Genomic DNA, 20540 nt, shown 5'->3' on the forward strand with positions numbered 1-20540 from the left:
CATCTTCTTAAAATGTCAAATTTTCAAAATCATGTTGTGCTATGTAGTTCTGGCATCAATTGGTTAAGAGAATTAAATTTAGCTCCCATTTACCAATACAGACGTTTGAAACAATGCCATAAATAGCTGACTGTATTACCTCCAGTCTTTATTCTACGATAAGACTTCTTTTTCACTATCCAGAGGATGATTAAATCTGAATTTAAAGGTTATGTTCATGAAGTTCTGCACATCTCTTGGACTATGTCTCTCTTCAGTGGTAAAAATAACTGCGGATATTCAGAATCCCAGAGTTTAACTACAAAAGTTGGCATTTTCTACTGCAAGGTGTGCACTTTTTATAATAGTTAGATAAAAATTACACAGTACTCATTTTTTTCCTTCCATTCTGCTTAAATCTCACTGCAGGATGTGTGACACAGGAGAAGGGCTGTTCACCTTTCAGACACGAGAAGGGGAAATGATATATCAGAAAGTCCATTCTGCAACGCTGGCAATAGCAGAGCAACATGAAAGATTAATGATGGAGATGGAGCAGAAGGCACGGGTAAGGTCCCTTCACCAAAATCTTTAAACTTTTAAAAATTGGTAATGAACAAAAGAAGTATAGAGTAATGGCAGCCCATGGATTCAGCTGTAATGATGGTATTAGCTGTGTGGCTAAGACAAAACAGACTTTCAGATTTATATATTTTCATGATCAGGGATTTTCAACATGTGCTATACAATGATCTATTGTTGGTGTCTTTTTGGAATGGAGGATAAGATTAAATGTGAGATCCATTATTACCTTCTCAAAAATTGTGGCTCTGTTACTCAAAAATTAAGCCTTTAGCTGAAGCCAGCTCTGAGCTGACTATTGATGAATAAGTGTTATTTGCTCCTCATTGCACAGGTGGGAAAAAAAAGTCCAGTATAAACACTCCTAGGTGACAACAGATGTGTTCTGTTTTTCTTAACCCTCTAAAGAAATTACTTTCCCTACACTATAATAAGTACCAATGCAATGTGAGTTAAAAAAGAGATATTTCTTAATTTTATGTTCAGAATTTCTAGTTTGCACAAGTTATCTTTAAGTGACTACTGAAGAGTTTGGAGTTTTTTAAGACAGAAGGAAAAATAAGTGTTCACTGTATGCTTAGAAGTAGAGATGGTCTTAAATGATCATTCTGGAAAGCTAACTTTCAACCGTGGTTTGAAGCTACCTTCAGAAAGATATGGGGAGCCCAGAGAACCTGGTCTTCAGGTTTTTCTTCTCAGATGACCAAGATTCTCCACTTAGCTTTGTCCCTAGAAAGAGATTTGAGGGTAATTGCAGCATTTCCAGTGACTTTCCCTTCCATCCTTCCTTGTCATGTTTACATGACTCGTGATCCTCTCCCCACACGCTCCATCACTGTCAAAATATCTTTCTGAGAGAAAGGCTCTTGCAAAGGGCAACTCAGGACCCCAGTGTTCAACTCCTCCTCCTAATGACTCCCCAGGTAAGTTTTCCTTCCTCTATTTACTGAAAAATAAATTTAAAAAATATTTAGATTTCCATATCAAAAGTCTGTTATGTTGAATGCTCCCCTCAGACTCTGCATATTTCTAAATAAGATCTGAGTTGGGAAGCCATAGAAAGTGGGGTTTTGGCGGGGGGTTATGAAGAAAGGTGGATAAGTGTTTCAATAAAATTAGACAAAACAGGAGCATTTTCACAGTAGTTGAGATACATGAACTTTGGACAGAAAAAGGAAGAAGAGGAGAACTCACAATCGAGATTAAAATAAGGTTAGGGACACAGGAGCAATTGCTGGAAAGTCCAAAACAAGATGAAAGAGTAAATGGAAGAGCCTGTGAAGTACTAGAAATGCTAGCAGAAAACAACTGCATTCTGCTGGGCAGGAAGTGATTGAATAGTGCTCCAAAATCAGGAAAAAGCACCATTATAAATATGTTAGCTTTTAAAGTGTCTACACTGGCAAGAGAAATTAGAGCATTTTCATGCTGCTGTAATAAGTGCTTAGACCAGGATTATACAGGATTTTCCTTTCATGGAGCCACCACTTTCAGGTCTTCCACCTATCAATTAGCAGCTTTGCTGCTTAGCAAAGCTGTTTACATTCTGCCATCAGATGACTTCCTTAAAACCTCATTTATGAAGGCTGTGGCCATACAGTATGTAATATCAAACTCTGAGAGCAGGCTAAGAAATAGAAATGACTCATCAGCCATGCAGTGTATTATGTACTTGGCTCCTGGATGAGGCTGCATTGTAATCTGCAGAGGGAGATTAGTAGAGGCCTGCTGTAGGCTGCGTAGAAGTTGTGGGCTATGCAAAAGAGGATGAAAAATCTGTTTATTTTGTACTTCAACTAGTAAGCTAATGTTGGTTTAGTTTTGTAAGCTCTGCTGCTCCTGACTGATGGGGTGCTGAACATTTATCACCTGTGTGGTCATCTGTGTCATCTGCAGCATTTGAGTTGTATTCATATTAGAAACAAAATCTGAAGATATTAAATAGACTAAGTGTCATGGTTTAACCCAAGCCAGCAACTAAGCCCCACACAGCTGCTCGCTCACTCTCCCCTCAATGGGATGGAGGAGAGAATCTGAAGAGTAAAAGTGAGAAAACTCATGGGTTGAAATAAGAACAATTTAATAATTGAAATAAAATAAAATAGGAAGAAGAAGAAGAAGAAAAAGATGATACAAAGCAAGTGATGCACAATGCAGTTGCTCACCATTCACTCACCTATGTCCAGTCAGTCCCTAGGCAGCAGCTTTCCAGCCAGCTTTCTGCTAGTTTGTGTACTGAGCATGACGTCATTTGGTATGGAATGCCCATTTGGCCAGTTTGGACCAGCTGTCCTGGCTGTGTCCCCTCCCAGCGTCTTGTGCATTTGGCATTACCCACTAAGTGCACCCAGGTCCTTGAGCAAAAAGAATCCCACATACGGGTTTGCCTTTACCCAAAGCAGGAATAACCCAGACTGTCCCCCCAGCATATTTTTTATGTGCACTACAGGGACTCTATCCTCTTCAACGGTATGTAGAAGTTCTGACTGAGCAGGGCCAGCCCAATTGGCAGATCCCCTAGCATTGACTAACCAGGTGGCTTTGCCTAAACATGTATCGCAATGTTTGAATGTCTCACCACCCATTCCTCTCAGTGTAGACCTTAAGAGTCTGTTGTATTGTTAGATTTTCCCAGAGGCTGGTGCATCACAGGGGATGTGATACACCCACTCAATGCCATGCTCTTTGGCCCAGGTGTCTCTGAGGTTATTTTGGAAATGAGTCCCATTCTCTGACTCAGTTCTCTCTGGGGTGCCATGTCGCCCTAACACTTGATTTTCCAGGCCCAGGATAGTGTTCCGGGCAGTGGCTTGGGGGACAGGATATGTTTCCAGCCAACCAGCAGTTGCTTCCACAATTGTAAGCACATGGCGCTTGCCTTGGTGGGTTTGTGGGAGTGTGATATAGTCAATCTGCCAGGCCTCCCATATTTATATTTCAGCCATCATCCTCCACACCACAGAGGTTTTAACCACTTGGCTTGCTTGATTGCAGTGCTCGTTTCACATTCGTGGATAACCTGTGCAATAGCATCCACGGTCAAGTCACCCCTCAGTCACGAGCCCACCTGTATGTTGCATCTCTCCCTTGATGGCCTGAGGTGTCATGGGCCCACCCAGCTAGAAACAGTTCACCCTTATGTTGCCAGTCCAGATCCACCTCAGCCACTTCAATCTTGGCAGCCTGATCTACCTGCTGGCTGTTCTGATGTGCTTCAGTGGCCGGACTCCTGGGGACGTGAGCATCCACATGACGTACCTTTACAAGCACATTGTATTCCTTGGCAGCAATATCTTGCCACAGTGTGGCGGCCCAGATGGGTTTGCCTCTACGCTGCCAGTTACTTTGCTTCCACTGCTGTAGCCAGCCCTAACAGGGCATTTGCCACCATCCATGAGTAAGTATAGAGATAGAGCACTGGCCACTTTTCCCATTCAGCAATGTCTAAGGCCAGCTGGGTGGCCTTTACTTCTTCAAACTGACTCAATTCACTTCTCCTTCAGCAGTTTCTGTGACTTGTCATATAGGACTCCATACAGCAGCCTTCCATCTCCGGTGCTTTCCCACAAGGCGACAGGACCCATCAGTGAACAGGGCATATTGCTTCTCATCTTCTGGCAGTGTGTTATACAGTGGGGCTTCTTCAGCACGTGTCACCTCCTCCTCTGGTGATAATCCAAAATCTTTGCCTTCTGGCCGGTCCATAATCGCTTCCAAGATTCCTGGGCGACTGGGGTTTCCTACTCGAGCCTGCTGGGTGATCAGTGCAACCCATTTACTCCACGTAGCATCAGTTGCATGGTGTGTAGAGGGGACGTTTCCTTTGAACATCCAGCCCAGCACTGTCAGTCGGGGTGCCAGGAGCAACTGTGCCTCAGTACCAACCACTTCTGAAGCAGATCAAACCCCTTCATATGCTGCCAATATCTCTTTTTTGGTTGGAGTATAGCGGGCTTCGGACCCTCTGTATCCCCGACTCCAAAACCCCAGGGGTTGACCTTGAGTCTCCCCTGGCGCTTTCCGCCAGAGGCTCCAGGTAGGGCCATTCTCCCCAGCCGTGGTGTAAAGCACAATTTTTACATCTTGTCCTGCCCAGACTGGCCCAAGGGCTACTGCATGAACTATCTCCTGTTTAATCTGTTCAAAGGCTTGTCGTCGCTCAGGTTCCCATGTGAAATCATTCTTCTTCTGGGTCACTTGATAGAGAGGGCTTACGATCAGACTGTAATTTGGAATATGCATTCTCTAAAAACCCACAATGCCTAAGAAAGCTTGTGTTTCCTTTTTGCTAGTTGGTGGACACATGGCCATTTTATTCCTGCAACCTGTATCTCCTGTGAGGGTCCACTGACCTTACCTTGTTTTATGGCAAAACTGGCCTTCAGAAGGATTTGGACTATTTTCTTCCCTTTCTCAAAAATTTCTTCCACTGTGTTGCCCCACACAATGATGTCATCAATTTATTGTAGGCGTTTGGGAGCTCCACCCTGTTCCAGTACAGTCTGAATCAGTCCATGGCAAATGGTAGGACTGTGTTTCCACCCCTGGGGCAGTCGATTCCAGGTGTACTAGATGCCCCTCCATGTGAAAGCAAACTGTGGCCTGCACTCTGCTGCCAGAGGGATTGAGAAGAATGCATTAGCGATATCAGTTGTGGCATACCACCTGGCTGCCTTTGACTCCAGTTTGTGTTGAAGTTCTAGCATGTCTGGCATGGCAGCACTCAGTGGTAGAGTGACTTTGTTCAGGTCACGATAGTCTACTGTTAGTCTCCACTCTCCATTAGACTTCTGCACTGGCCATAGGGGTGCAATATTGCTGCCGGTGCACTGTTGTGGTAGCAATTGGCACCGCTTTTTTTTTTGACTGTCAGCAACTCCACAACAGAAGTGTGCTTTGAGAGACCAGACAAGGTGGAGAGCTATTTCATTTCTTCCATCTCCAAGGCAGATATACCAAAAGCCCACCAGTACCCCTTTGGGTCCTTGAAATACCCTCTTCTGAGGTAGTCTATGCCAAGGATGTACAGAGCCTCTGGGCCAGTCACAATGGGGTGTTTCTGGCACTCATTCCCAGACTCACTTTGGCTTCCCTACCTTCTAGTTCTAGGCTACTGTCTTCATTATCCCAGCATCAGAGCAGCCAGGTGACAATGTGTTCTCCTGGACAATGGCTGAAATTTTTTCATATATCTCGCAGCTCATTCAGGGATAGGGATCGGGTGGCTACCACCTCATTTATCAGGTCTGCCTCTTCCTCCTCCTCTTCTTGTGATGGCCTTGCTTTTTCATCATCCCTTACTAAATGAGCTGGCTTTCATTTCCAAGATTTCTTCCTGTGTATAGGGGTGACTGATACCGGCACGGGTTGGTTCTCGGATTCAGCTTCAGTTCCTGACTCTGGGACTGGAGTAGTCGCAGTGCTGGTCACCAAGCTTGGAGTGGCCACAGTGCCTGTTGCACTCCAACAGGGGTTGGAGTAGCTCAGTACCTGTCATTTTGTTGTCAGATCCAGAGACCTTCTCTTCGCCTTAAAGATACTGAATAGTGTTGAACAGGACTCGGTAGGCATGGGCCAGGCCCCAGCACGTTGCAGTGATTTGTGTCTCTGTGGAACTGCCAGGGTGACGGCATCCTTTTTCCAAATATTTAACTGATTTTTTAGGATTCTGCACTTGTTTAGGGGTGAAGTTCCAAAATATTGGAGGTGCCCAGTACCTGTGCTAGGTACTTGCCCATGCTATCCTACACAGCTTGCCACTCATTACTGTCCAGCCTTGGGGTAGATCTCTGGGTGGTATTCTTAAGTAGTTGTTTAACTTTAAACAGACCTGAAGCACATTCAGGAGACACAGCAATAGGAACATGCTAGTTTGAACATCCCAAGGATATTCAAGGTTCTCAAGAGCTATTGCAACTAGCCTAGAAGAGAAAGGGAATGTGAAGGAAGGTGTCTCCCCCATAAATTGGCTTTCAAAGGAGAAAAGCCATAAAGTGTAATTACTAATAATTTCCAAGAGATGGCTCCCAAAATATAGCGATGTCACAATGCTGAGTACAAATACCAGATTAGTCTAATGGCCAGTTGTTTGATCATATCATAAACCAGTGTTACAAAGTACAGCAAAACAACAGCCTTAACCCAGCTCCCAGAGGTGACACACAGCACAACAGGGAACATGCACAGCAAGGAAGGTGTTACATAACACAACTCTGAGAACAAACATGACAACTCCAAGAGAAAATTAATCAACATTGTGACCAGCAACAAGCAAACTAACATAATGGATGTTTATAACAAATTTGTTGTAACGTGCTCTGGTCAGATTTGTTGTTATCTCAACCCATCAAACCCCACGTTGGGTGCCAGAAAGGAGACTGTTGTCGTTTAACTCCAGCAGGTGGCTCGGCACCACACAGCCGCTTGCTCACTGCCCTCTCACAGGGATGGGGGAGAGAATCAGAAGAGTACAAGTGAGGAAACTAGTGGGTTGAGATAAGAACAGTTTAATAAATGAAATAAAATAATAATAATAGTAAAATTATTATTATTATAACAATGAAAATAGTAGAATATACAAAGCAAGCGATGGACGATACAATTGCTCGCCACCCACTCACTGATGTCCAGCCAGTCCCCGAGCAGTGGCTTCCCAGCCAGCTTTCTGCTAGTTTATATGCTGAGCATGACATCATATGGTATGGGATATCCCTTTGGCCAGTTTGGGTCAGCTGTCCTGGCTGTGCCCACTCCCAGCTTCTTTATATCCCCAGCCTTCTCAGTTGGTAAAGCATAAGAAGCTGAAAAGTCCTTGATTTAGTGTAAGAACTACTTAGCAACCACTAAAACATCAGTGTGTTATCAACACTATTCTCATAATAGATCCAAAACACAGCACTATACCAGCTACTAGAAAGAAAATTACTCTATCCTAGCTGAAACCAGGACACTAAGTATGAGTTATTTTTCTTTTATCAAGTATAATTGCTTCTGTGATACCTAAATCCAGAAGTTTCACCAAATGCCTATGCATCTATTTTCCATAAGAACTGAAATTGAAATACAAGAAAGAGTGTATTTTTCAATCAGGGATCTAGAGGCCATAAATGTCTTTTAGGTCTTCCCAGAGCTTGACCTTTGATCCTTTGTATCTATAGATCTATACTTGGGGTTTTTTGCTCTTTCCTGACCCCTTCTGTAATGATCAGCTAATGGCTAATAGTATGGAATTAAATCTTCTTTTATTTTTTGGTTAAGGTGAAAATGAAGGAAATTTTGAAAAGTAAAGAAAGCTTAATGGTATATCCATTATTATACAAATCAGAAAAAAGGAATAAATGTAATGGTGATTCCATATTTACTTCTTCCTTCCAATCATTAGAAGTTATGTATTAGAAAGCACTCCTGAATATTGTGTCTTCTGTCCTAAATGTTAACCTACTTTAAGTAATTAAAACACTGAAGTTTCAGTTAAGTTTTTCCAGATTATAACAGGTTATATTCTGGTATTATAAAAAGTGAATACAGCTTACATAGAAAATGAAAGTACATTTCTTACCGAAGCAAACTTGATGAAATATATAAAGGTTAGTTCTCATAATGAATATATGAAGTTCATCATCTTACTAATAAAAAAGCAAAAAGACACAAAACACACAAGAAACCAGAAACAAATTCTGGCAGAAGAAAAAAGGTAAAATTAGTTACTGCTGCCAGAGATTTGTCAGATAAAGGTATTGCAGGCAGCCACAGGCCACATTTACTCCATTTTTGGAGGTTCCTGCACGCAAAAATGCTGCTTCAGAATACTAAGCAATAAATTTATTTTTATGCTAAGAAATCCATTGCTCAAGCCAAGTAACATGCTGGATGACTATGTTAATGAGAGAGAGGCATGAGAAGGAAACTATTTCTTCCCATTACCTTTGAAAGGGCATGGACTGGGAGCAAAATTTTTCTGTGGCAGCTAATACAGTACCTACCAAGTCTGCTGCATTGTCATCACAAGCAGGAGAATCCCAGTCAAAGTAGACAGTCATGTGCACACTTTTGTCTTTTGCCCATTTTCCTTTCAAATTATGACACTGGAAGAAGGACCTGAAAGAGAGGATCAATAGTCCCTGGTATAGGTGTGGTTTTGAGTTGGTTATTGGTTTTACTGTGATCAGAGCAGACTGGATTTTATTCAAATACTATGGCAAAGTGTACAATAATCTAATTTAGCTCAGGTGGTCTTCGTGATTGAGTTTGAAATGTTAAATTGGCAAAGTGATAGTGTTTTATGCTCACTTTGGGACAATAGTAAATTTGGGCCAATGCAAGCAAGTAAATTGAAATTATTTTCAGGGAAATTATCATCTGTATTTTCACTTTTTTCAGGCTTTGCTTTTTTAATAGATCAGTGTAATACAGATGACAATTTTCATTTGTGGGTGTTTTCTGAGGGGAATGGTGATATGGGATCATTTTGTTAGTGATTTTACAGTATCGACACCACAAATTAATCAAAATGAACAATGACCTGTTCGTTTACTTCTTCTATTTACAAGATTTTATTTAGTGCTGTTGTATTATCTATATGAGAGTGTCACCAACACTGGTTTTATCATCTTAAGAGTCTGCATTCCTACATACCTCTTCTCTTGCACACACCACCACCCCTGTTTGTTTTTAAATATAACATTTAGAAATCTGGTTGGATTGGCATTCCTGGAATTAAAAAAAAAAAAATAATTACCTGAAGAATAGCATGTATCCAGAGTAACTGTAGTTTAACGTTGAGCATGGAAGATGCGCTTCTGATTGTCTAACAACCACCTTTTCCACCCGTCCCCAGGCTGGTCTGCAAGCTCTTTCCACTTCCCTTCTGTTAGCTCAGGTGTTTATCTGACTCAGGGAGTCAATTCAGTTTGCTGATTTGGCAAAAAAAACCACTAGCTAAAAGGAAGAGGATTCTGCAGGGTTACTGAGCTGAATGGGTTTATAGAGGCACCAGTGAACAATCAGATCTTCCCGGTTATCCCATCACAAGGAGAAAAGGAAAAAAAATAATTCACCCTCCATAAATGCTGAGTATCCTCCTCTCAATCAGTAGGTGATGTTGGTTTTGGTGATCTTTAAAGAATCTCAGTTAAGATAATTTTCACACACCAGTACAGGCACACAGTTATCCTCAGCAGCACTTGTCTATCTAACCTCTACAGCAGGATGACAACATGCTTCCTGTCACATAGCATTGGAATTTAAGACTTGATTTTCCTCCTTAATGCCAGCTTTGATCTTCTGCCACTCAGTCTCCTCTGAAAACACTCCTGATGTAACTTCTGCACCCACTGTTGTTCAAGTATATAAAAAGGGGGTTAAGAACTGTAGATTCCTCATGCTATGACTACCCATCTGAGGAAGGCACGCTAAGGAAATAGTCATACCTTTGTAACCTTATAAATCACTTATTTCAAGGGCTATCAGTGAAAACCTGTTATGTAATCCCAAAATAATAAAAATTTACAATGTGTAAAACAATAATTCTAAATAAGATAGCACTAAAGTTGATGTTAACCAGCTGAAGTTAATCAAACATCAGTAAGACTGAAGTATAAATGCCTGAAGAAATTATAATGGTGCAAGTTTCATAGCTTATTATCATAGGAAATATTCTATGACACTTGTTTTTCTTTAGACAGCAGAGCTGTAAAAAAATGTAATTTTAGATTGTGATCCTTTAACATTTACCAGAAGATAAACACGTTTATGGAACACTGCATCAGTATATTTCTCTTCCATTCTCATTATTTACAAGTCTTGTCTCTAATATTCAACTTAATATAAGTGAGTGAGTCATCATGATAGATTTCTGTCATTTGAAAAAGATAATATCAATGAGGTTTGTTCTGGTTTTTTTTTTTAAGTTATTAGGGAAATAATGAATCTGCCAAAGAAGACAAATATCAAGCAGTGGAACTGGGCTTAAGGAGAGGTTGAAGAGGAAGGTGGCTAAGAAATAAGCTTGCAAGTCATTTAATCTTCCTTATCAGGAACAGAATGAGGAGGGTAACAGCATTTCATAGGACTTGTCTGAGGATAAATATAAATGACAGAGTTGTCAGGCGTGGTATTAATAAGAATGTAAATAGAATGAAGCATATCAATGTAAATTGTCTTAGAATCAGAAAAGAAAAAAAAACAAACACTGAGGCTGGAGGAAATAATAATAGTTTCAAAGTGAACTTTTAATTTAGCTTTGCTCTGTGAACAAGTGTGTACCACATGTTCCGTCATGTATTTTTACCCTAATCACAACCTAAACACATAATCATTGAAACATTACAGGATTGAATATCATCAACGAACACATCAAATAATCTAAATTTTCATTTTAAATTGATGGTTTCAGTTTGAAGTATCCTACTTTTGCCAGTGCATCTTCAGAGCTTTGTCTGGTTTATGGTTGTTATTAATGTCTTTGTGCAATGGTATAACTATTATTTTCAACTTGTGAAGTATGGGAAATTCAGAGCGACACTAGTGGAGGCTGCTGACTCAATGATTATGTGAAATATTTAGTTAAAATATTTGTCTTTTGGGCTCCATTTCAGCACTGCAATTTACTTAATATGACAAAGCTCTTTTATGTTGTAATTCTGCCTAAGTGCATTTGTGTAGAGTCAATACCTGGAGGAGAAAATGGAGAAGAAAATTCCAGAGTTCATCCATAGATGATCCCATGTCATGACACATAGGTCTCTGAGTACATTTTCCAAGTTATGTATAAGCTCAAGTATTGAGGTTCTGAACAGATACAATCATTCATGAACTCATGCACTTTATGGAAGCTGAAGTATAGCTTCTGTTCAGTTATTCATGCAAATACCTAGCTCAATATTGTTCAGTATTCCCCATCTGAAACTACTGTATGATGTTGCTGTGTAATGTTTGTTTAGGAACTTTATAACCCTGTAAAAAGACGACTGCTTTATTGCAAAACATAGTCGGTGAATTGTATACTTGGTTCACACAGGTGTTGTGAAGCTTATTTCGATTACTGCTTCTAGAGGTCTTTGAAAGTAACAGGTTAAAGCTGAAATAGCCTTGCAGCGCTGCTGGCAGGAGAGGACTTCTAGGCAAGTGAAGCTCATCCTTCTTTGTGGTGGAAAATGATAATAGAAAATTGGGAGTGTTCCACTGTAGGATCTATCTATCCACTGGCAAGCCATGACCAGCTGTAAATATTGTCAAGATTAACAACAAAAACAAGAATACTGACTTCTTTCCCCCACCCCCAAGTCAGAATCTGTGTACTTTTAGGTTTGAGTTTTGTAAACCTAGTTCCCGTAAGTATCAGTAATTTCCCATAGGGTTCTTTGTTCATTAAGCACATAATGACATTTTTGCTGACTCTGATTTTTCTCTGAGAATTTTTAAAAGAATTTTGCCAGGCTCTTTGTTAGTCCCTGGGCTCAGAAAACTCAGCAGCAGTTGATGATTCCTCCAACTGGAGCTGTTTTATTTCTTAATCTCATTGAAATAAAATATTTTCTTGAATGTAGACTTATTTCACTGGCATTTTTTCAGAGACTATTACTCATATCCTATAACAGACATTCAAATACTGCCACAGCATTCAAAAATTATGCAGCAGGTGCCATTCATTTTCTGAAAGAAAATACTTCATCCTGCCATGGAATCTGAACTTCCACGGCCACTGCCTATTCCTTTCTTACCAAGTCAACACCTTTTTTACCCACCTGTTCCTCCATCAGCTGCAGGAGTCTACTGGCTGCTATAAGGTACCTTGCAGGCAGTGAGAGAATGATGTGTAAAGCCCTGCTTCTCCAGGGGATGCTGCAGGTGGTGGTTGTTGCTGGGCGTCTGCTGTGTGTTTGAATGAAACCAGTACAGGGAAATTCTTTACTATGGTAATGAAGGGTCAGCGCAGCTGCTCGTATGCAGTGGGGGAACAGAGTTATTTGTCATGTCAGAAACACTGCGGACAACAAAGGTTTGTGGAGTGCATAGGTAAGTGCTGTGGGTAGCTGCAAGAGCAGAGCTGGCAAGTTTTTGTATAAGAGTGTATCAGATATTTTGGTAGTTGGTGATGTAATTTAAATGCCATTTTGCCATTTGAAAGCTATCCACTAGAGCTTGCATTGGAGTTTTGAATGTTTTTGAAGTGGTAATAGTCATGAGGGCTCTCATTCAGAGTGTGGTGGGAAAAATTAATTTCCTCCCTTGCCTGACACAATTTTGAAATCTCTCTTATCCTTAGCCACTAGGCTGAATGATCCTGAATGCAAAAAGTCCCTCTCCTAGGGACTAAAACCCACATACCTCACCATATGGATGCATATCCTGACCTAGAAATTATTCTCATTCTTTCTGGAATATTTTGTATAATGTTACAATGTTCTTCTAGCTTTCTGTCTATTGTGCTACCTAAAACTCAGATTGAAATCCGCCTTTGTCCTAATATAAAGTAGGAGCTGAATCAAAACTTGCAATAAAAGCTTCACAGGGGTGTCTCATAATGGAGAGAGTACAGTTTATTGTCTGCCAGGAACCTGCTCCATCCTGTGAAGCCATCCTAAAGCTGCATACATGAATCCTATGTGTCATACAAAAATCCACCTATCTACATTTCTAGGAACTTTTTAAAGAGCTAGGGACATATTTCTTACAAGTCAGTATTTCAACTTTACAAAATTGCATTTGAATATATGTAGATTTGAATGTTAGTGACATAAGCACATTAGTATTTTTTTTCTTTTCTTGTACTTTGCAGAATATTGCATGTTTACAGAGCTATCAAACTAGTTGGAGAGACAATGTCAAGTTGAAATTCATAGTTGTTTCCAGAAAATGCAGAAAGTGAAGAGCCAGAGAACTTTCCCTAAACAAAATTGATTATTTGATTACCAGTCTTATTTGCTAAAAGCCATGGGTGATATGAGTGATAAATTAGGAATGGTTGCTGTAATTATATGGTAGTTGTTGCATGCCTGACTGAACCCTATTTGGCTATTCCCAGCCCTCCTCTTAATTAAACTCTGAAAAGCATTTAATATGGAAGGGAAGTTTTCTTTGGCATTGTGTACATTTAAAACAACTTGCTTGCATAACTGTGCTGGTAGGTTTATGTCATCGAACTCTCTTAACAGAGGAGCCAGTTATGTTGACTTAAATATTACTAGAAAAATAATTCTCAAACCAGTTCTCCAATGGGCTCAATTTATTATTAATCTCATATCTGCTATTTTGAGAAAACTGTTTTTTTGTAAACTAAAGTAACCTATAGAGCTCCTATTATTATTAGCAAAAATAACAGCTGATGAAGCCACCCGATGCTCTCAGGAGACAGGTATTATTATAATAATTATACTAATGAGTAAACTAAAATGAGGCACATAAAGATTAAGGCCAAATCCAGCTGCATATGAATTGCCCAAGGTCATAGAGCAATCAGCTGTACGCTGGGAATAGCACAGCAACAACAAACCCAATCCTGAATCATAGTCAATTACTTATTCACAGAAGAATTAACTTCTGAAAAAGTTATTTTTCACATGGTTTTCATCAGTCTTTTGAACTACAGCATCATTCTGTGTCTCCTGTCAAGCAAGGCCTTCCTCTGTTTCAGCAACTTTATATCACCTGATGGAATAGTTAAGGCTTTGTCTCTGATTGAGAAGAAACTTCTTTATCAATGATTTAGAGAGGCACAGTGCTTTTCAGAGAATAGGAGAATTATAAGAAGTAATAATCTGAAAGGGAATCAAAAATTCTCATAATAGTCCTAAAGTTACTCTGTAAATCTCTCCTGTGCTTTTTGTGCTTTGGCTCCTCAGGTGCCTGTTGCTGGGACAAAAATTAGGTGAAGTTTACGCTTTGTCTTCATTTTGCTTTTTTTCTCTGCTACTGTTCCTTTTATTAAGATGACAGATTTTTTAACATGCAAATTATTTATAATCATCTCTCTGGTTATGTTTAGACTGAAGACAACATGTATTTATTATCTTAAAAAGCCATATCTGAAATATGGGCACTTTTCCAAGAACAAGCTGTCCTTTGATATGTATTAATCAAAGCCTGTCCAGACAGGAGTTGTTTATGTTCCTTTTTTCTCTCAGTCTTGGGTTGTTGTTCTTACATTACTGATATCCCATATGATCCCAGCCATGCTAACAGTTTTCATTTATCAGCTGTGCAGGAATCTGGTTCAGGAGAAATGTAAGACAGTAGCAGAGACAATACAGATGCTGTACTGTTGATTTCACATTATTTCAGTTACTACAGTAGCTATATTATATAAAGATGTGCAGCTAATGCAGTAAGCAAAATAATGTCAGGTTAACACACTGAGTCAGCCCATCTCATTAGCTCTCAGATTTTCAAACCCATTGACTATAGGTCAGAAAAATTGGCATTGGAAGGGACTGCTGGTGGTCAGCTCACCTAATCTTCTGTTCAAATCAGGGATAGCATCAAAACTATATCAAGTTACCCAAAGTCTTATCCAGTCAAGTTTTGAATACCGCCAAGGGTGTAGATTATTGGTACCCATTCCAGTCCTGGGCTGCTTTCACTGGGAAGAATTTTTCCTTAAGCCTGTCTCAAATTTCCCTTGCCACAGTCTGTGACTGTTGCCTCTTGTCCTTCTCACTGCGCATCTCTGTTAACAGTCTTACCTACAACGTACCTTTAAGAACAGAGAGAAACTGTAGTTACATTTCTCTTAGCCTTCTCTTTTTCATGCTGAATAAACATCAGACACTTAATCCAGCATCACTGATCATATTCTGCTTTTTAGAGGTTCTCTGCCAGGTTCTCTCCAGTTTGACATTTCTCCTGTGCCGGGGCCCAAACCTGAAGACACTGGTTACAGCTAAACTTCCAGATGTGTTTTCACAAATGCCAAATTGTAGGGAAATGTGACTTCCCCTGATCTGCTGGCCATGCCTTTGCTAATGCGGTCCAGTATGTGGTTAACTTCCATCACTGCACATGTACACTGATCATTTGTGTTATCACCAGGACCTCTAGGTCCTTTTGGCAGAGCTTTTACCTAGCAAGTCAGTACCCCGGCTGTACTCGTGCACTGAGTTGCCCTGACCTAGTTGCAGCATTAACATCTGTCGTTGCTGAGCTTCATAAGGTTTCCGTCTGCCCTTTCTTCTGCTTTGCTGAGGTTCCTCTGAATGGAAGCCCTCCCATCTGAGTCTTTGAATGCTCCCCCTAGCCTGATGTCATCCCCAAATTTGCTAAGGGTGGATTCTGTCCCACTGCCCGTCTTGCTTATGAAGACATTAAAAAGTATTGGAGTACTGACCCATCTAAACTGCAGTAACAGGTTTTTTAAAAAATGTTTCAGTTCTGCAGTATTCAGCAGCAAAGGGCTTGATGAAGATTTTCTATGCAGTGGTAGAAGCATACATCGCTCTGTTATTTATGACTGTCTCAGGGTAAAAGCTGCTAGTCTCATCACATATTCAGCCTGTCAGAATCCATTTCCATAAAGGTAGCTGCCAGGCAAGATTCATATGGATTCATATGGCTGGCTGTTAGAAGCAAATCTCGACAGTATCTGTGATTCAAAATCCATTGACAAATCAGCATAGGTTCCTGTTTATAAAATGAAAGAACTTGTGGACTCTTCATTATTCTTTATCGTTTCCATGTAGGACACAGTGGTAAAAGTTGCAGTTACTACTAGCTGAGAGATTTTGTAAAACCATTTGTAAAATGGTGGCAGTTCTGTAACATTTCCCACATATTGTTCAGTGATCACCTTTACACACATTTTGTATTGCATGAAGAAGAAAAGTGATGGAGTTGCAGATTTCCATGGCAACCGATATAATTCTCTTTCCTTTGTTTTGTGAAGCTGGAACTTACAGAGGCAAAGGGTTGTTCTGTTAAATGGCAACCATGGATTTCAAAAGGCTTGAGTTATGCGGCATGTGGTCATGCATCTACAACCCCTACTACGCCAAGCAACTTTTGCCAGTGGAAGAAAAATGACCCGAGTTACTGTCTAAAAATGAAATCAAATGGAGAAAGGTTGCCAGTTGTAGGATTTATTAGGCTGATGCAAGTATGTTGAAAGATACAGCAATTTACAAACACTTCTTTGTTTTCCCCTTTCCAAATTGGGTTCCTGATTTGGAGCTATTTTTGTTACATTAGTAAACTAGCATCAGTAAGGAAGCAAAAATTTGACTAGCTTTACTTCTATGCAGAAATTTGGACTGTGATTTGGAGAGTCTTGTCTCTCATTTTAAGTAGTTTCTGGACACCAAAAAAAATATTTCCAAGATACATTATGTACATTTATTAAGAAGTGTATGCATTGGTTTTGAGTGATTGCTTATTGCCATTTTAAAACTGAGCAAAGTCAAGAATTCTCTAGTTGTATCTGTCTATATACACAATCATGATGTGATCCCTGTGTGTGAGCACACACAGTGGAAAAGAATAGCCCTTTATTTTTATATAGCAGCTTCTCTGTTGATTTTTAATCCGTTAAAGTCTGCTAAAGACAATGGAGCTACTAAAGTAAATATTATATGAAATATGAATTAATTACTTTAAATTAAAATAATACGTTTATTTGTGTGTTCATATGCACAGGCATATTTTTAGCCCCTTCTATAAAAATATAGTATATTTCAAAGCTAAAACTTAATAATTTACATTTACATACATTCATGTGCATTGCACATGTATAACTAGCCCCAGTATTTATGATTCAAGATGCATTTATAGTGTTTAAAAGTGACTAGTTAATAGGAAGGAAATGTGTTCTTTTGGAAGGTATTGAGGAGTCATCTAAGAGGGCTTTACTACGTTATATTAATGTTTATGTATTCTGGGTTTGCTTTTTTTTTCTTTTAAATTGAAATGTCTCTGTATGACATAAAACTAACTTCTGAAAATGCCAGAAAGTGGAGGTCAGTAAGACTATGTGTGTTACTGAGTACTGGAGTCACGCACTGATAAGCTTAATAAAGGAATATTCATGAAAGGTTATTGATGATTATTGTTTCAGCAAGTATTCAGAAAATTGTCTTCCTTTCATTTTATTAAAGTTCAGTGCTGCCAGCAATTTCTGTACACTGAAATAAAGCGGCTAAAAGAAATGTGATTTCCACAAATACGTGTAATTGGAAACTACTTATCTATTTTAGACAATAAAAGATAAACTTCATAAGAAAGCTTGTGAGGTCCAAGGATTTGCTTCATCAGAAGTATTGAAACTCAAATAACTGTGCAGTGAACACTCTTAATACAGATTCTAGCTTCTTTTTTTTTTTGTTTCCAAAATACAGACATAAGCCTCAGAATTCCAATTTTTCAGCCCCAAACTTACTCTGGTAAGGTTCTCCCAACTGGGGACATTCTGAGTTCATTCTTATTTCACCCTTCTTGCTGCATGCTAGAGAGAGTTTCTGAAGTCTGTTCTCCACTGAGGTACAATTTTTCATGCCATGACTTTTACCATACCAGCTCTAAAACCGGCCAAATCAACTTCCATTAAGTCAGGCTGTCCTTCCAGTGCTCTCAAGTAAAATATTGAGGACTTCAAGTGTCCCAAATACCTCCTTAAGGTATGTTATATCTTTGGGCAAGCAATACCATGAAAAAGCCTAATATACTTTGAAATCTCCTCTGAAGCAAACCAGATTGAGGTCAGACATGAGCAGCTTTGTCAGAGAGGGACACCGAGCATAGCAAGGAGAGTAAAAAGCAGACAGAGGAAAGAGGACAAGACTTTGTAAGTGGCACTGATGGCAAGCGTCACTTTTTTTAACTTTGACTTGACATTGTCGTGGTTTAGTCCCAGTCAGCAACCAAGCACCACGCAGCTGTTCGCTCACTCCCCACAGAGGGACGGGGGAGAGAATCGGAAGACTAAAAGTGAGGAAACTCCTGGGTTGAGATAAAGACAGTTCAACAGGTAAAGCAAAAACCACACACACAAGCAAAGCAAAACAAGGAATTCATTCACTGCTTCCCATGGGCAGGCGGGTGCTCAGCCATCTCCAGGAAAGCAGGGCTCCATCACACATAACGGTTCCTTGGGAAGACAAACACCATCACCCCAAATGTCCCCCCTTCCTTCTTCTTCCCCCAGCTTTATATACTGAGCATGACATTGGATGGTATGGGTTATCCATTTGGTCAGTTGGGGTCAGCTGTCCTGGCTGTGTCCCCTCCCAGCTTCTTGTGCACACAGCAGAACATGGGGAGCTGAAAAAGTCCTTGACTAGTGTAAGCACTACTTAGCAACAATGAAAACAACTCCACATTATCAACACTGTTTTCAGCATAAATCCAAAACATAGCCCCGTGCTAGCTACTGCGAAGAAAATTAACTCTATCCCAGCTGAAACCAGGGCAGACACACCTCATGAAAGGGAACCTTCTGGAATATCATAAATTTCAGGTTGAATTCCCCAGGAAACACTCACTCCTGCTGAAGCATACCAGCCTTTGCAGACAGTCTCTTTCTTTGACCTCTCCCACTGATGCATTTCAGTTTGTTCTTTCCCACCCCAACTTACTTATTTCTACATTGTTCAGAAGACAGATGTCACGCTCCCTTTTTCAGTAAAACCGTTTCTATAATTTTGGAGATGCTAGTCATAGAATCACAGGCTGGTTGAGGATGAAAAAGAGCTCTGGAAGTTATCCTGACCAACCCCACTGTCTCACACAGGGCCGTCTGGAGCTGGTCGCTCAGGACCATGTCCAGATGGGTCTTGAGTATCTCCAAGGTGGGAGACTCCACAACCTCGCTGGGCAACTTTTGCCAGTGGTCAGTCACCCTCACAGTAAAAAAGTGTTTCCTGACATTCAGAGGGAACCTCCCATGTTTCAGTCTGTGCCCGTGGCCTCTGGCTCTGTCACTGGGCACTGCTGGAAAAAGCATGGCTCCGTCTTCTTTGTGCCCTCCCTTCAAGTATTTACAAACATTGTTAAGATCACCAACTCTGAACCTTTTCTTCTCCAGGCTAAGCAGTCCCAGCTGTCTCAGCCCTTCCTCCTAGGAGAAATGCTCCAATCCCTTTGTCATCTCAGTGGTGCTTTGCTGGACTCTTTCCAGTATGTCCATGTCTCTCTTGCACTGGGGAGCCCAGAACTGGACACAGCACTCCAGGTGTGGCCTCACCAGTGCTGAGTAGAGGGGAAGGATCACCTACCTCATCCTGCTGGCGACAGTCCTCCTAATGCAGCCTAGGGTACTAATGACCTTCTTTGCCACAGGGGTATCTTGCTCGCTCGTGTTCAACTTGGTGTCCATCAGGACCCCAAGTCCTTTTCTGAAAAGCTGCTTTCCAGCTTGGTGGCCCCCAGCACATACTGGTGTCTGGGGCTGTTTCAACCCAGGTGCAGGACTTCATACTTCCCCTTGTTAACTGCATAAATTTCCTGTCAGCCCATTTCTTCAGCATGTCAAGGTCCCTCTGGATGGTAGCACAACCCTCTGGTGTATCAGCCATTCCTCCAGTTTTGTAACATAAGCAAATCTGCTGAGGGTACACTCTGCCCCCTCATGCTGATGATTAATGAAGATGTTGAACAGGACTGGATCCAGTATTGACACCTGGGGTACACTGCTAGTTACTGGCCTCCAAGTAAATTTCATGCCACTGATCACCACCCTCTAAGCCCATCTATTCAGCCAGTTTTCATTCCAGCTCATTGAAATGGGTGGCTCATCCAGCCCGTATTTTGTCAGCTTCTCCATGAGGATCTTTTGGGAAAGTGTCAAAAGCCTTCCTGAAATCAAAGTAGACAATATCCATGCTCTCCCCTCCTGTACCAAGCCAGTCATTTCATCATAGAAGAGTATTAGACTGATCAAGCATGTCTTTCTTTTGGTGAATCTATGCTGACTAATCCTGATGATCTTCTTATCCTTCATGTGCCTGGAAATTATTTCCAAGATTAGCTGCTCCATCATCTTCCCAGGGATCAAGGTG

General features: G+C 40.6%; 1 protein-coding gene across 1 annotated transcript in view; it reads left to right on the forward strand.

Annotated features, from left to right (window-relative positions):
• Positions 1–20540, forward strand: part of DOK6 (docking protein 6) — a 274858-nt gene that overhangs the window by 191350 nt on the left and 62968 nt on the right. Inside the window, exon 6 of the mRNA XM_064443089.1 lies at positions 409–547. Coding sequence (XP_064299159.1) covers positions 409–547 — 139 coding nt within the window. The remainder of the gene's footprint in view (positions 1–408; positions 548–20540) is intronic.

The sequence above is a fragment of the Phalacrocorax carbo genome, chromosome 2 (genome assembly GCF_963921805.1).
Source record: "Phalacrocorax carbo chromosome 2, bPhaCar2.1, whole genome shotgun sequence".
Taxonomy (NCBI): domain Eukaryota; kingdom Metazoa; phylum Chordata; class Aves; order Suliformes; family Phalacrocoracidae; genus Phalacrocorax; species Phalacrocorax carbo.